The sequence below is a fragment of the Panthera uncia genome, chromosome C2, assembly GCF_023721935.1.
Source record: "Panthera uncia isolate 11264 chromosome C2, Puncia_PCG_1.0, whole genome shotgun sequence".
In the NCBI taxonomy this organism is placed as follows: Eukaryota; Metazoa; Chordata; class Mammalia; order Carnivora; family Felidae; genus Panthera; species Panthera uncia.
In genome coordinates, this window is record NC_064810.1 from 82,316,971 (window position 1) to 82,335,406 (window position 18,436).

At 34.5% G+C, this 18,436-nt stretch overlaps 1 protein-coding gene across 7 annotated transcripts in view; it reads right to left on the minus strand.

Moving 5' to 3' along the window:
• Positions 1-361: 361 nt before the first annotated feature.
• ATP11B (ATPase phospholipid transporting 11B (putative)) overlaps positions 362-18,436 on the minus strand; it is a 128,110-nt gene continuing 110,035 nt past the window's right edge. For 3 of the 7 annotated variants that reach the window (XM_049628519.1, XM_049628520.1, XM_049628526.1), the window contains exons 29-30: positions 8,135-8,268; positions 362-1,210 (exon numbers count right to left, since the gene is read on the minus strand). In XM_049628519.1, the coding sequence (XP_049484476.1) occupies positions 1,081-1,210; positions 8,135-8,268 (264 nt within the window). In that variant the 3' untranslated portion in view covers positions 362-1,080. Of the gene's footprint in view, positions 1,211-1,519; positions 3,306-5,751; positions 8,269-16,175; positions 16,302-18,436 lie in introns of those variants that run through there. The other 4 variants (XM_049628521.1, XM_049628523.1, XM_049628525.1 and 1 more) reach the window with 4 other exon arrangements.

Here is an 18,436-nt window from a genome sequence, read left to right on the forward strand (position 1 = left end):
TCAAGGTAGAAATAAAAATGTCTCTGAAGGGGGACCAAAATTAATGAAACATGTTTACACAACTCTTTGGTGTGTTTGTTTTATTAATACCTGCTTATATCATCCCCCAAAATGATCTTTACAGGAAAATACAAACATGGATGATTTTCCCATTTCCCCTGCTCCTGATAACTTTTCAGAGTAGCATATTAAAATTTTTTTTGGTATTAACTGTACATTTTTTTAGGGGCCTTGACTCCTGCCTATCAAATAGGAATCTTAAGTTTTTCTGAGAAGCCCAATTTCACAATCTTACAGCAGAAACAATCTGGTTAGAGCAAAGCAATTTCCTAACGTGGTGATTTGCCTAAGTTTAATCTCCTATTCAGGACAGTGCCAGAGTTTCGATTACGTCTGGGAAGCCTTTGGGTATCATGGAGACTGAGACCCAAGGAGGAGGGTAGTTAAGAGAAATTCAGACTGTAAATTCTCCCCTTCTTTCTTCTCAACTCCACGGCAAGCTTGGTAGCTGTAGTTCTCCTGGCCCATACTCTATTCCTACCATGAACCTAGCACTTGCTAAAGCTGAAGCAGGGTGCTGAGTCACCTTTTAGAGCAGCTGGTGGGCAATTCTGAAAACTGTCTTGGTGCCTGCTACCATCTTCAGGGATATGGCCTTCAGACTAGTTAGGCAAAGGTAAGAAAGTGAGGCAAACAGATCTGAGATCATCAAGTAGCAAAAACACGCACAGAATCTTATTCTGGTTTTGGCAGGCTTAAGAGGAAGTTAATTGCCAACATCGTACTTTCCAAACAATTTTAAAGAAATATGCAAAGGGGAATTTTTTGTGATTACCAGCTATGTACTGTTTTAAAATATGAGTAATAGCACTAGAAAACTATTTAAAGCTTGTAGGCAACACTGTTATTTCTTAAATAAATGAAGAAAACTTTTCTTACAATTGCAAGATAATTTTCTTTTAAACAGAGGTTTTGAACAGAGTAGGATGAACGTATCAGTGGATAGCATTTATGTTTCTTTGATGTACAGTTCTTAAATAACTTCAAATGGGGAATGCAGACAGTTACTTCAATCACACCTTAAGCACCACATAGGCTAGCTGACCTCCAGCATTGCTGCAGCTGGTCAGACTGCTTGATGGCTTTGTAGTCCTCGAGTGTCGGCAGTTTAGTGTCGGCAGTTTGGCTGACGGCAAACAGACACTGTAAACTGTAAGGTAGATGCGATGCAGGACTATTAAATGTCATTTTGTTATATAAATATTTTATAAGGCATTCTAAGAAAAAGCAAATTCTGTGTTATCTTCCACTAAACTACCCTGAGTATTTCTGCAATATTTCCTCTTCTGGAACATGAATTGGAAAGTGTATATACTGTACACTGTATTATCCCTTTAATGTATTTTTGGAATAACGGTATATTGCTAAACTCGGTTTTGGAATATCGGACTTAAAGAATGGCTACTTATGAAAATTAATATTTAAGCTGAAATTCATAACCTAGTATCTTGCACTACTGAAACAAACATTATATTAGCAAGAAAATAAAAACTCAAAAAAAATAGTTCACCAGCAAACATGGTAAAGTCTTAATTCTTGACTCTACCATTCTTTCCCTACCAGCCCAATTCCAGAAATCTGATATTCATGAAATGGGAAAGTGGTGGAAGGTTGCAGAAAAAATCTACAAAAAGGAATTATTATATTCTCAAAAGAAAATTTTGGAAAACCTTATTTAGCCATTTCCAAACAATTTTAAATGTGTATGTACACATCATGTGCTCACAGCTGGGTAAGTTCTTTAACCAATAATCATTTCCAAATTTTAAAATGACATTACTTTTTATCAAAACAAATGACAACACTGATCATATGATAAACTTGGTGGAAATTAAGTACTGAAGTACAGTGAGTTAATTCAGCAGTATGTACCTGATTAACCATTCTTAGTATTTTAATTTATCGCTGCCATTATGTCCTAAGATTTAGCATTTTAAACTTTGTTTTACTTACATTCTGTAGCCATGCCTGAAAATTTACCTTGTAATGGGGCACTAGACAGATTTCACTTTACATGGTAGTCTACTTAGATAACGTATACTATCCTAACAAATAACAGGATTCTTATCTGAAATCCTTTATTCTATAATCTAGCTTACTGAAAGTCAAGAGCAATTCTAAATTAGCCATAGAAAGAGGCTCTTATCTTTTTGTTGATTTAATTACCCTAATATTTTTATTTATATAATTAAAAATAGTTGCAATATTTAAATACTGTCCAAACTTGTTTTTTATTGATATAGTTGAACTTTACAACAGTGTCAGAAAATACTATAAACAGAGCCTTCTTCAGAGAGGGGAAAAAAAGCAAATTTAAATATATTAACCAGATTAAAGCATGCAAAAGATCCAATGATAAACACATTAAATAATATGCTAATGGTATGTAATTTACCCACTACAGGTTCTTCGTATTCTGTCACAAAAATATAGTAAACATCAATTTGAAATTTGGTGAATGGACTTGATTCCTGATTTATATATATAATATACCCTTTGCATGTATGTGGTTAATTTTACTGGTTGTGTTACAGTATTTAGAGAAGTTTGGTACTGGTATATAGTTACTACCCATAATGCAGTAAATAATGGTGGGAAATGCATTCTCCTAATTTGCTCTGTGAACTTAGAAAGCACTAATGAATTAACAACATGGGTCACTGAGCGACCAAAATTCCTTTCTATTCACATTAACTTTTCGCATGAAAAGCTTCAAATATAACTCTAATAAAAAAATAGAGTTTTCAAGGCAAACTTTTCAGCATAATTTACAGAAGCAGATCTGAATAGAAGACTCAATAACCAAGCTAATACTAAAAAATACAATTGACTAGGAATTACCTCCCTTTTCTACCTTGATATTAAAATATAGTGGCCTTAGCAAGAGGCTGAAATGCCATTAGGAGTCCCATAAGCACGAGGAACAACCCAAAGAGATGGAAAATGTCTGTTCCATGAATTGTGACATGTTCAGATTTAAGTTAGGGGAGCTGAAAAGGGTTTGTGTTAATGCTTTTTGTTTGCCATTATAACTCTGAATGAGTATGAAATATTTGAAATTTCAGAAAGTAATTCTGCAGAACTAGTGTGGCCATTATCACGGTGATCACACTGAATTTTAGGAAAGGAGTTGAAATGGTTCCCACAAAGTACTACTGCCCCTTTAACAAGTAGAGGAGTCCATTGTGGAGAGAGTCAAGATGCTCCTGTCGTTGGTATAGAAAGGATCCGATGCACTCCATGATCTAAAGTAACAATAAGAGAAAAGTTTGGCTCACCAGGACCTATGTTTTAAGTGAGAAAAAAAAATTTACTCTAAAATGCAATTTGAATATTAAAATAATCACTTATTGATTTGTTTTTAAATGCTAAAGAGAAATTATTCATACTAGCACCGAATCAGTCTATTTATATTGTACAAAAACTTGGAAAAAATAATGCTCTAGTCATTATATAAAATATTAGCCAAAATTCAGACATTCATTAGCCTTAAAACAATTCCTACAGGTAGTAAAGCATGAGATGCTCTTAAAATCTTTACAATTCAGTAAGAAATAAGTATGTTACTAAGAGTTATGCACATTCAGTTTTACTAAAAAGCAACTAGGTTATATTTTGACATTACAGAAGCAAACAAACATCCCACTTACCAAAAGCTTTGGAATGAAATAGTAATATGTTCATATTACATAATTTCTTTTCAGCTATAAATTCTATTCTAAAGATTTTAGTGTAATTAGCTTGAAAGCAGTAAATTGTTTATTCAATAGATATCAAAGACAGCTGTAACTCAGTAGGTTTTTCACTTAACTGAGAATAAACCTGTAGTGGTCTGGAAAAGTTAACTACTGTCTGAATGATAAAACCTAAAAGCAATTAATTACCTAATACTTTATTTGCAGCTCTATTAATTTAAGCTAAAATAACTCTAGACCCAAACTAGCCTTCTAGGCTTAAAATAGCCTAACCTATATTTCAAGTTCAGTATCAGGATTACCAAGCCAAAGGTGGCTCTTCTTAGAAGACTAAAAGCACTAAACAATAAATCAATACATTTTATGTAACTTTTTTCAGGGTTCCCACTTTCCTTAAAAAAAAAAAAAAAAGTTAGAGGAAGAGACCAACATTTAAAGTGGCTCCTAAACTCACTCTTATCAAATATCCACTGTTTCCTAGAAATTCTGTTATTTAAATCAATTAAGCAAGTACAGTCATAATGAAGTTTGGAACCTAGAAATTTTACAAAGTTGCCAAAGAGGAACACAAATAAGCAACAAAACCATACTGGTAATTTACAGGTTCTCTAATTTTATTAGTTTCCAGAAAACCTTAAACACCTTAGTTTAAGGAAGGGCTTGTTCACCACCCTCTGTCTAGTACCTAAACTGCACCTGGCACATAGTAGACACTCAGTATTTGTAAAATAAATGAATGAAATGAGATTATTAACATTTCTTAGAGTAAGTATTTATCCAAGAAAAGGCACACTTAGACACACAAGACAAAACATAACTGCCAACACCCTAATTATCGGGAGTCAAGATTCCATTCCCAAATTGCCAGTACTTTATATCAGGCTTTCCTCTTTCCCAACCATTGCTTACATAGAAGAATTTTATTAGGTAAGGCTTCCTTTGTTTGATCTTTTCAAAGCACACATGTGCATTCAGATGTTAAATATCCTATTTGACAGAACATTAAATACTGGAGCTACATATTAACTCCTTTCTATTCAGAAATAGTTTAAAAAAATTATTTTTAAAAATGTTTTTATTTATTTTTGAGACAGAGAGAGACAGAGCATGAGCAGGGGAGGGGCAGAGAGAGAGGGAGACAGAATCCAAAGCAGGCTCCAGGCTATCAGCACAGAGCCCAACGCGGGGCTAAAACTCACGGACTGTGAGATCATGACCTGAGCCAAAGTTGGACGCTCAACTGACTGAGCCACCCAGGCGCCCCGAAAATAGTTTTGATTAGGATAAAGTAACTTGGTAAAATGCATACAGAAAATCATTTATTGCTGAAGTACAGCCCTTTAGTGTACAAGATGGTATATCCTTTGTAGAGCACCATGATGCTACATTTGAAACCAAGCTTGCAATATGACATATTCCTTTGAAAACATTAACTAATAAGATGTAAGAATTTCTGTGCCTGGATGGTGGAAGTTTAATCAGCTGAATAACATGTCATATGAAAGCACTAGTTGTATTTCTTAAGTGATGCTCATTACCTTTTATGTTTAATAGGTTAATGGAACAAATATCCAAGGGATTCTACAATTTGTAACAGAAGTATCAGCCTTGCTTTACCTTTTAAGTTAGACATGAAATAGAAGTGTAGAATAGAAGCTATTCCAAAATCAAAACAGAAATGTCGAACATATTTCACTAACACAATTATGTAAAACAAAAACAAAACTCTACATATCAAAATGACTTTCAAAGTTTAAATCTAATGTTAATGGATCTAAGGCAATTTTCATATAGTCCTTTGAAAAGCACCAAGTGGTTTTCTCATACTGTATCGATTTTTATCCACTAGAAAATACAAACAGATTTCAAAAGACTTTTTAGATTATTTGTTTGAAGAAAAAAGGGGGATAATGACAGTACTAACCAATAACATAACCTGAGATGTTAGACAAAAGTATTTTGGAAGTATTTGGAAAAGTATTTATAGTCTGTCAAATAAGATAATACTGTTAAACATTTTATTAGGAAAGTAAAAAAAAAAGTCTTACAAAAGAAAATATTATGATACAATTTTAAGTGAAAAAAAGTACAGATGATAACAGTCACCTTCATGTGCCGAAATAAGTCCCATAATTCCAAGGGCAGGTTCAAAGGGATAATGCAGTATAAAAATGGCTACGTAAAGAAAAATGGGGGCGTATTACCTGAATTATTGGTATACAAAAAAGTCAGTACATAGAGCAAAAAAATATTTTTGGCTTATTTAAAATTAATTATAGTTTTAAAATATTTATTTATTTCTGACAGATAGCACAAGCGGAGGAGGGGCAGAGAGAGAGAGAGGGAAACACAGAATCTGAAGCAGGCTCCAGGCTCTGAGCCATCAGCACAGAGTCTGATGCGGGGCTCCCAACAAACTGTGAGATCATGACCTGAGCCAAAATCAGACACTTAACTGACTGAGCCATCCAGGCACCCCTGATTTTAGTTTTTCAATAGTTAGTGAAGATGTATACTGTCATTAAAGAGAACTTCCTGCTGAAATAGAAATTTAAAAAATTACGTGGAAGTTCTATAGTTGTCTCTTAGTCTAACTCCCACCTTAGTTCTGTATAGTAAAGCTGTCTTAATAAGTAAAATAATATTGTAAAGTGGGTCTTTCAGGAACTTCTTTTGGAAAACTTGGTGGCTTGGGTACATAACAGAGCTTCTTTCTTGTAATGCACTTTACAATACAATTGTGGAAGTCATAATACAGAAGTGCCAGTAAATTTAACTCTTCGTAGTAATTCTTTTATGTGGAATAAAATTACTACAAAATGATACCACAGAATTGTGGAAATATTTTTGATCACATGTTATAATCAATAAATGGAGACTGAAACCACAGACATTATATTAACATAAGAATGCTATTTATAAATGCAACTGTACCATAAAGACATGGCCATAACTAAAGGCAAAATGGGAACTAATAAATCCACCAGTAAATGTTACCTGAATTTTATGATATATGAATGGTATTTATTCATTTTTAAAACACAAAGCTAAGCAAATATGAAAAATTATTTTATTAGATTATAGGGCCTCCTCCATCCTTTATTCCCTGCTCCTGCGGTATTTTCCAACCTTTTCCATGCCATGGCACATGTAGAAAGTGATTATTCGTGTGGTACACGCTGGACAATGGAAATTGCCGTCTGTCTACCCCTGCCCATCTGTAACTCCTCATGCGTACAAGTGCATTACTACTCTCATTTTAGAACTATGATATAATTCACATTAAGAATACCTAAGTGTGAAAAAAGTTACTTCTACTTTTTAATATCACCTAAATAGTGTGTCTCTCGGGAAAATTTATGAATCCATTTCACTTTTAAATAAATTTAAGTGGCATTTACCAAAAAAATGGCATTTTTTGTTATGATCCACAAAAGCAAGCACTGATAAATCTAATTGAAGAAACAGATTTGGGAAGGGACAGAAATGCTAAGATTCTTCTACACCATAATTTAAAGTGTCTGCTCTAACTTATGAACTTAAAAAAATTTTCTTTAACATTTATTTATTTATTTTGAGAGAGAGAAAGCATGTGAGAGAGCGAGCATGAGTGGGAGAGGGGCAGAGAGAGTGAGAGAGAATGAGAGCATTCTAAGCAGGCTCTGTGCTGAAGGCTCAATTGCATAAACTGTGAGATCATGACCGGAGCCAAAACTAAGAGTCAGATGCTTAACCAACTGAGCCACCCTGGCATCCCTAACTTATCTAAACTTTTAGTTAGACCATGAATACCAAGCAAAAAAAAAAAAAAAAAAGCAAAAACAAATCACAACTCATTTAAAAAACCTCATCACAGAAATAGAATGGTATAGAAGAGCAGTAATACAGCCTTTGTGTTTATAAACACCTCAGTCTCAAATGACTGACCAGAAAATATACATGAAGAGTAAGAGAAGCAAAATCCTTCGATTTCACTATTATATGTAGACTATTCTGTAAATACAAAAAGCAAACAAAAAACAAATACAGGAAATAAAACAGTAATATAAGGTATAATCAAAAAAAGAAAGTTCTAAAAACCAAATAAGAGTACCATACCTATTCAGCACATTTTAAAAAGATTGTAAACCAAAATGTTTCGTTCATTAGATGAAGTCTCTTCAAAGGTGCTTTCTCTTCCTCTGTTAGCGAAAGAGCCCCCTACCCCAAGGCCACAAAGTGAAATCTACCATCAAAGAATGCTAATAAATAGCACACTTCCCCGCTTCAGTTGGTAAAACCAGCGGCTGATTTATTAGGTATCTAGAGATGCAGGTTCATCCTGTTCCAGTTTATAGGATACTCATCTGCAGCAAAGGCTACTTAAAGAAATTTCACACCTGCTGACATGGGTCGGACTACATCTTCCTACTACTCGTTCCAGCATTCTTCCAACAGATGCGCACGCTGTTTCTCCTTCTGAGAAACAGCACATGGAGTCCAAGCACTTGATACTTGAATTTGCTTTAATAAGCTGGAGGAGTTGAAGCAGAAAAAAATTAAGTTATTTACAGATTTGGATTTCCAAAAAGCATTAAAAAATTACAACAAGCACTTTAAAACCAAATGTAATGTATATACATATATGTTTTCTATAACATGGAAATGGATGAAGGGCTCTAAGAGTAATATGCAAAAATGCTCAAAAGGCACTGTGATCTAAATTAGAAGTCAAACAAAATAATTATATAAAAATAAGTGGCTGGATATTATTTAAATATGCAAAGATTTTGGATTTTATATCTTATTTATTTTAGTCAAAATGATCTACATCACTCATTCAAATTGAATGAATTCGAATTCTTCTTTGAGTTTTTGTTTATGTGAAATGCTCCTGTAATTTCAATTACAAATGTCTAGCAATTGAGAAAAGTGGAGTGTGAACCATTTTGAAGACTGGGAAATAACAACCAGGCAGGACCTAACCCCAATCTTCAACAACAACAATAGTAGAAAATACGTAGTGTTTACTATGTGCCAAATTCTAAGCACTCTATATATATGCACTCCATAATTATCCTTGAAAAAAGCATCATTTACCTTAAATTTGCTAGGCAACTAATAAGAGCCAATCATGCCCCTAATCAGCTTATCTTGCTTTAAAAAAAATTAATGGTAGATGTACTAAAATCTCTTAAACAAGTGACTTACTACTATTAGGACTTTTATTAATTTCTGAAGGTATGCAAGATTTATACTGATTCAGGCATAAATAACCCAGCAAAATAACTTAAAGCCATTACTACTACTAATTTTAATCCTGTTAAAATGAGGGGAAAAAATGGTATGACCACATAGCCCAATGAATCCCAACCCTGGTTTTGACACAGACAAGGACACTCCTAAATTTCTCAGGGGTTATTATTTTAAACAAACTTATTTTCACTCACTTTCCTTTACATATATAACATACTGTACAACAAATCTTTGGAAAGTATAGAGGAGGGAGAACAATGAAAATACATTTATTAGAGTGTTGCAATTCACAAAGGTTGGGAATCACCAAGTGTTGAGGGTAGGCATGGCAACAGGGGACAGACAGGGGACAGACGCTCATGATGGACAGAAGACAAATATGATGGAACATAAATAACCTGGCACTCTGACCATAAGCAGTGGGTGAGGTCTGCAAACTCTATGCTCAGAGTAATCCTGCCAGATAGCAGGCATTGTGAGACAACACAGTTCCTGTTTGGCAATTACCTGATTGCACCAATGTCCTAGGATCTGCTAAGCACTGAGAAGTAGCCAAGTTTTACTTGTTCTTTCATCACAATACCCTTGGTTTAGGACTGTTTATGGTATTGTTTCTTAACCTGTGTTTTGAGAGACGTTTTACAGATGTTTCATGAAAAAAAAGCTCCATGGCCTATTAATTAAGTTTGGGAAACAGTTCAGTGATGGTCTAAATAGACTTATTGAGCAAAGCGTTGTCAATAAGTCAGGATGTGTGGTCAATCTCCAGGGGGAGAGCCAGACATAGTGCGAATTCTCAAACTTGTTTTTTTTAAGTAAAACCTTTCCCCCACACCTGCCGCCACTGGGAATCAGTCAACACTAGGAAGAATATTAATATTCAGAGGAACAGTTTAGGAAATGTTGGTTTAAGTAATAAGATTTCATCAGTCTCTCACTTTCCTCCTTGGGCTCTGTTTTCCTCCATCTCAAAATCACCCTCTACAGGAAACAGGATTCTAAAGCCCCCACATGCTCAAAAAATTACAACACAACAAGGAGGCCTCAAGGCCCTTTGTAACCTGACCTCAGGCTACCTTTCCTGCTCAACTTGCCAATGCTCCTGTACAGTCTTCACACAGCCAACCAATGCAGTGTTCCTTGCCTCTGGGCATATGTCAGGGCTGGTCACCAAAGAGTCAGAATGCTGACTCCTACACCCAGTTCAGTTTAAATATTATCATCTCCATGAAACCTCCCTCACCTCTCCAGCTATCAGTAGTCTCTTTCTGGAGTCTATTCCACTGTTTGCTTGTGTAATTTAAATAGTATAAGCACTTAAATTAAACTTTTACTTATTGAACAAGGCACTGTACTGGTTCTTATAGGAGACAGCAATCCAGTGAGTTAATAAGTTAATAAGGGAAAAAGGTGGGAGATAAGTCAGGAAAAAATAATAATGGCAGTTACATTAATGGAATACTTACTGTGCATGTGCCAATCACTATTAAGATGCTTCTCATGGATTATTCTCATTTAAAACTTATAAGAAACTTCAGGGATAAGCACCATATTCAGAAACATTTTACAGATGAGGAAACAGTGAAGCTAAGAATTTGTTCAAGACCACCCTGCTGAGGCTTGAGTCTTGGTTTCTTTAATTCCACAGCCCACAACTCTTTATCATGCTCTTATGCTGCCTTCTTATAATTATGGTATGAGGCAAACTACAAATACTAAAAAAGAGGAGGAAAGCTGTCGTTGCTGGTATTGGTGGGAGGGCATGAAAGATTTGATGGAAAAGATAGCATCTGGAACACATTTTGAAAACTGGGCGGGATTTCAGTAGCTGTTAGATGAAGAGAATGAGTAACTATGTGTGGGTAGAAAAGTATGATGTGTACTCAGCACATGTTTAGTCTCAGTGTAAGAAAGTAGCTGTTATGCCTGCTTCCTTGCAAAGAGACCAGTGCCACTCAAAGTGTGATCCATGGATCAGTGTTGATTGGGGAAAACATTTTTTACTGGCCTATGAGGAGGTAAGTGTTTCAGATCTGTAAGAATAAGAGGTTAAAAAATTTTATGGCAATTTGACAGAATACTTTTATAACTGCTGAATCTAATAATAATTTTAAAATCAAGGCTTATTTTATTTATCTTTTAAATTTCATTTCCTAGTACAGTTGACCTTGAACGACATGGGTTGGAACTGCATGGTCCACTTACACATACATTTTTTTTCAATAAGTACATGTACAGTACTGCAAATGTTATTTTCTCTTCCTTGTGATTTTTTTTCTCTAGCTTACTTTACTGTGAAAACATTATTGTGATACATAATATCTACAACATACAATATATGTTAATTGGCACTTCATGTTGTTGATAAGGCTTCCAGTCAACAGTTTGCTATTAGTTAGGTTTTTGAGGAGTCAAAAGTTACATGTGGATTTTTTACTGCATGAGGGGTCAGTAAGCCTCTAACCCTCACATTATTCAATGGTCAACTGTAACTAATTTTTATTGCATTTTACGAAAGTATTGGTCTGTGATAGATTGGAAATTAAAAACAAAGCAAGAAAACAAACCAGTCTTTCACATTTGGCTAGGGAACACCAAACTAGACTAGAAACTAGAGAGAAACGAGGAGTCTGCCTGGTATTTCTTAATATAACAACTTGTGTTTTGCTTATATAGCTGATATTCAACTGACAAGGATTCACTGAAGAGGACATCCATAATGTCAGCAGCATTTGAGTGCCCCATATGTGTAGAACACTGCTTAAGCCCGGATCTAACTTTAGGTAATAATCTTATTTTGTACTCATAACCTTTCACTTTAAAATCTAAGAAAAAGTATTAATACATGGACAACCCCAGAGAGAGTAAACATCTTGAAATATCAAAAATGTTATAAAGAAATGACTTCTTCAGATCACCTTTTGAACTAAGCTAAAATATATGTATTTTATATACATTACATATATAATATATATTATAATATGTATAATATATACAAACCCCGGCTGCTTTAAAAATGCTGAATGCTGGTTAGTTGTGTAAAGCTGCTATCTATATAAAAAACTACACTGTTCTCTAGCAAACTCCCAAGCTCTACCACTTTCCCATATATATATATCTTTGATCTCATATTCAGGATCTGGGAGCCCAGCCAGAGTACATGCAGCCACAGCTGCCAGTATAACTAACGGGGGGGTAGGAAAAGGATGGAGCATTTAAATCTCATTTCATTCAAAGTAAGGAGAGGCAATTATTTCTTTTTTCGGACGGCTTATAAATACAAGAAAAGAAAAAAAAGCAAAGTAATGGGAATGAGACTCTACCTGGTGGCATTTTATTTTACCAGAAATTTTGATTTATTGGTAAGACACTCTCTATTGCACTTGCTTCCCAGGAATGGCCACATACCTTAGAGCTAGAAGTGCTGCCCAGCAAAAAACTATGGGCATTCAATATGACTATGTATGATTAAGAAAAATTTTCATCTTTACAGAACTTGCCTTTTGACATAAATTCTGACTCACTGCTCTTATTCCATTATTTTCATGTCAGTGATAGTAAACATTTAAAAGTTTCTCTTAGTGCTTCTGTTTCTATATATCTTCTATCTTTCTTGACTCTTCTAAATGTTAGAAAATTGTCATACATCTCTAAATTAGTCATTTCTATGATATCTTACCTACCAAGTCAAATAGTTTTTTAAAGTTTAAATAAGAATTAGTAAACTATTAACCATATATGTTCTGTTGCTTTAAAACAGTTTTATAATAAATATATAATCAAAGTGAGAATCTTGTAAAGTCTTAAAGGAGATACTTGGAAACTAATTATGAAAAGAAAAAAGGTTGTGTTCAAGGAAATGTTTTTCTTTTTAATGTGAAATCAAAAATCATCCAATATTACTAATTTCCAAATTTGGTTAAGAATAATAAAACCCCTAACACAAATAATGGCTTCATCTCATTATTCAGAATTGCAAGAGCTGTTTGGTGATGGCACTTGGAAGACTGCTGTCTCTTACTCAAGGCCTATTTCTCCATAACATGCCTCAAGCTCCCGTTCACTCCTCTATGCTCCCTTCCCTCTTTTCCTTTTCCTCAAGTAAAACAAACAGCTTTGGGTGGTTATAAATTTAAATACCTCCATACTGTCCTTTAGGTATCTCCAGAAAGGAGATTTACATCTGTATGTATTGCCTAAATTTAACTATTAAAATAAGCATACGGTAAGAATTACATCTATCAGGTATGGTTATTTTAATAATTTGGTTTATTCTAGTTTCAAAAAGACTGAGTCCCCTTTATTTTAATGAGGTGGCTGCAACATAAATAACAGTATCTGACTAGGAATTTGAAATTTAAGTGAAGAAAAGTATCTGTATCTGTAAAAAATGGAAAAATGACCAATTTTCATGGAGAGGGTAAATCAGAATAGCACTAATTAATGAACTAAGCCATGGTACAGCTGATGTTAAGGATTCAGTTTTCTAAGTATCAATCATCCAGAGAATGTCAGAGGATAACTGTTTGGTAGAAATAATGTCAACGCTAATATTTTTCTTCATTTCAACCTCCAGATGAAAAAGTTGCTCAAATAAGTCAGCACAGATTTGAAAATAACATTAATTTTGTAAAGTGTTGTACTTATCAGGTATGCAGCCAGGTCCTGCTACTCATGGCAGCCTTAGTATTATTTGTTTTTTAAAATGTTCAATTCTATTTCCTCACAGAAATTTTACTCACTCAGAAAAGTGTAGCTGTTAGTGGCAAACAACTGAATACAGGCCATTAAGGTTTTCTGTTCCTTTCTAGTTCACTTCTTTGTTAATTAAATGAGACAGTGCTAGAAGCATCTTTGTCACAGAAGAGGAAGGTGACTTGTTTTTTTGTTTTTTTTAAATGTTTTTTTGTTTGGGGTGGTGGCAGGTTTCAGGCAGGGGCTTAAGCATCCAGGTGCACAATGAGAAAGGTCAATAGTCCTAACATCCTGTTGACATCCTTACAGCACAGCTGGAAAGAGAGCATCCAGAACAGGCCAGGAATCCAGTGACAGAGAAATGACAAAACAATGGAAGCCAAGGAGGCAGGTGACAGTGGAAGGGAGGGAGATGATTAGAAAGCCCTAGCCCATGACAACATTTAGGGCTCAGTATCATCCTCTGCCTGATCTGACAAAGCTGACCAAATTTTGATTAGAGGAAAACAACTGCTATTTCAAGGCAGAAAAAACATTAGAGGGATATTATATAATACTTATTTTTTTGAAGTGATTTTTATCTCAAAATACATACCAAAGGCAGAAAACTATATAAGAAAAATATTCAAGGTATATTTCACTCAACAATGAAAGTGATATGCAAAAAAAAAAAAAAAAAAAAAGATGCAGATCAGGGTAATACCCCCAGCAATTTTACTAAAATCATATTCACAGTTTCAGTGTTCTTCTATCATCTTGTTTACAGGAAGAAAGACCAACTATCACAGGATGATGAGAAAACTCACTTATCACCCCTTTGTAAAAGTAATCATAACAAGGCCCTATTATTAGGAGCATTCTAAGAACTCAACTCTCAACTGTATCATACATTTTAACGGACATATGAAAGCAAAGCAGACTAGATCCATGTCTCATGAAATACCCACTTGAACTTGAACCTTTGGGGAACTTTTATCACAAAGGACAGGAATAATTTTATAGTTTTAGTCTAATCAGGTCCCACGTGGATTATCTGTTTTGTAGATTATCTAGGACATAATATAAATCCAGGCCAGCTCCCCCTCTTTACCCAGAGACCTCGTCAGCTGAGTTTTCCTTGTGGCTCAATCAGGGCATATTTTAAAAGTTAAGAATTTTTCTATATTTATCAAAGCAGAATACCAGATAAATATATACCAAAAATAATTATATAGAGAATCCCAAAACAAAAGTTGAGAATTGTTTTGAATTTCTTTTCAATTAATAGTAATAATAACAATGAAATAATTAATCAACATTTTTCATTTAGAGCAGTTCACTAAAGTAATCTAACTTTAAAAATATGTCTCCCAGAATAATTCAGATTTTTGAAATTACGTACTTGTTCTATGGTCTGATTCCATGGTACAGTTAAGATTTATAATTTTCAAGTAGCTTTGTTTTATTTTTATTTTTTTTAAATTTTTTTTTTTTTAATTTTTTTTTCAACGTTTTTTATTTATTTTTGGGACAGAGAGAGACAGAGCATGAACGGGGGGAGGGGCAGAGAGAGAGGGAGACACAGAATCGGAAACAGGCTCCAGGCTCCGAGCCATCAGCCCAGAGCCTGACGCGGGACTCGAACTCACGGACCGCGAGATCGTGACCTGGCTGAAGTCGGACGCTAAACCGACTGCGCCACCCAGGCGCCCCAAGTAGCTTTGTTTTAAAGTTTCACCATTTATGAGGTTTTATCCCAAATGAGACAATAGTACCTTCTTGACCAATAATTATAATATATAAAAGGCAAATAACCCAAGTAAAAATATAATTATTAGTAGTGAGAATTTTTATCCTCCATAATTACTACCAATCAAAATATTCTGCATATCCTAATTAGGTCTAGAAGTGGTTGTCAGGATTTACTCCTCAAGAGGTGAATGAATCAAGTCCTCATCAATTCATACTTTTTTAGGACAAAGATATAACCAGGAAAGTTTATGAAAAGAAGTGAGAATCTGAGGACTATCGGTCAACAGAAAATTATTCAGTACCTCTAAGCACTCACTCATCTGATCATTTAACTCCAGACCTAGACAAGTAATCTGGTGTCTAACTATATTAAGATGCATAAAATGGTGCACAACTACCACTTCAAATGGGAAAACTGATTTCAGAAATAACAGAAATAGCATGACATACTTTCAAAAGAAGTAAAAAGGAATAGTTTATTGAATAGGTTGTGAGAATACCTTACTAGGTTAGAATCTGAGGTGAAGTAGGATTTAACACTGTAACTCCAAAGAGAGACTAGTAAAATATTCAGAGATGGACATAAAAAAATGTAAAGATCACAAAAAAGGAAGACAAGTCAACAAAAACAGTAAACACATGAGGAACAATGAAGGATTAGTGAAATAAAAACTAGGAGTCAGGCCAGTTCTCCCACAGCATGCCCCAAGCATGAGAACTTAGCGGATATGTCCCCAGGCAGGTCCAGCGCAGTACTACCTAGTGCACGCAAGAACTGTCCTGCTGGCTGCAAGCCTCAGCTAGCAGGTGCCTACTGTCCTCCCCTCTGTGCTTGCTTTCAGCAAATTCATATGCTGAGCTGACTGAACCCTTATCTTCTTCCATCTGGAAGGACAGAAAAGCAACAAGTCTCATATTACAGAACAATACTCTCACTGTATAATAGGTTTAGAATCAAAACAGCAAGTTGGGGTCTGCAATCTGCGAGGCACAAATGAATGTTCATACAACACCGCATTCATTTATCGTCACAAAAGAGAGCTAATGGCAGCTTCTTTAGGGGAATACAACAAAGCACACAAAATTAAGCCATGATTTTCCAGTGCACAAAATTAATTTAAAACCAGATTTCCTTCACTGAAATTCAACTCCTTCTATTAAATTCCTTGTCACCAAGATTTAGGGTTCTTATTGCAAAGGTATGTATGCCCACTTTCACAACCCTTATGCTCCCTTCTTAAAAGACTTTTCTACTCCAAGTGAACGTCAGCAGAGTAGAAGGCTCATTCACATGGCCTTCAAATGTCAGACATGTGGGTAAGGGGCAGGGGGCTTGATTTAATTTTTTAACAAAATTAATTTAATCTTTAATTTGAAATATATTTTTTTAGTGAGTGCTAATTAATTTACACAAATTTTTATTCTTTGCTGTTTCTATATTCTTCTCAGGAGTATGTGCCTATAGCCATGCTAATTTTAATCTTTTTTAAATTACAAGAAGATGTCCTCAATGAATAAAAAACAAAATTTTCCTTATTTCTATGTGTTTTCTCAGTCTTAGGACTGACCAATAATTATTTCTGTGAAAAAAAAAAATGCTATGGTGAGTGTCTTACATATATAAAAAATGAAGCAGAAGTCCTTGGTTTCAAGAGTACAATAAGCTTATGTAAAGACAGCTTATTATTATTATTATTATAGCTTTGGCTATAAGGGATGGGAAAATACTCAAAATGAGTTTTCTTTCATTAAAAAAAGTTAATAGTTTCGTATTAATGGTTCTTAAGAAGTACTAACTTGATTAAAGATTTGAAGGCTCTTAAAGATATTTTATATCTGCACAACTTTTCTGTCACAACAGTAAACAATTAAGCTACCATGGATCACACCCAGAAAAACTATTTAATGCAGTTCAAGAACAAGATGTATTCAAAATTCACAGGATGCAGCAGCAGATAGATGTATATGAACACTTGTTCTTCATGCAGCTAGGAGCAAATGTCCACATAGTGGTCACTCACTGCTCATTTAAACACCTGGTATTTCTGCCTGGCCTTTGGTTGAGCATAGTATTTCTTTTTGTTTTCTGATGCTGACAATAAGTAAATAGACCACAGTACATAAAATGATCATCTGACAGGTAAAGGACCTGGAGACTCAGAGATGAACTAATTAGGTTAGGACACATAAGCCGCAGTGCCAAGGGCATCACTAACATCCAGGGCTGCTGTCTTCCCAACAGGGCTCTTCCTTTTGCTACACCATCTGACTGGAGGGTGGCTTGCAGCAAAGGCTACCTGATCATATACCTGCTCTCACTGTGTTCTTTTCATAGATGAATGTTAAGCTGACTACCCTAGCACATTGTTACAGAACCTGGGATCTCTCTAATTTATGATATCCTTACCCAATTGTTTTTAAGTCTATTATTGCTCAAAAACAAACAAACAAAAAAAACATGGCTTGATTTAAGCCAACATGATATGTGAAAATATGATTTCATAAAAATGGCAAGATTATTTACAAAACAAAACTTATCTTTACTTAACAAAAGAGTTGTCAGAGTGTTCTTTTAAGTAACAAGGTCTCCTACTGCCTTAGAGTTAAATAATTAGATGTTCAAAAATGTGATAAATACCCACTGTTTTCAGAAAGGCACATATGGATAACACGTGTTATACATATTTGACTCAACCAAAGGTGAAGGCAAATCTTCAAGTTTGTTTTGATTTTAGTTCTTGTTTTAAACATAAAATTTAGGTGACTACCACTTAAACACCCATTTTTATATTCATGTACAATTATTACACCTTTGTAATTCAAAGTAGAATATATCAAAAATCTGGAAGATAAAAATAAAATCAAAAAGTTTGATAAAACTTTAGAACAGCTCAAAATTATGAATTCAGAGTTATAAAAGCCATTACTTAAGCATTGCTTTGTCAAAGCCATTTGCTTGATCAAATGAACATAGATTAGAAACTTTGAAAATAAAAAACAATTAAAAAAACATATTAAGA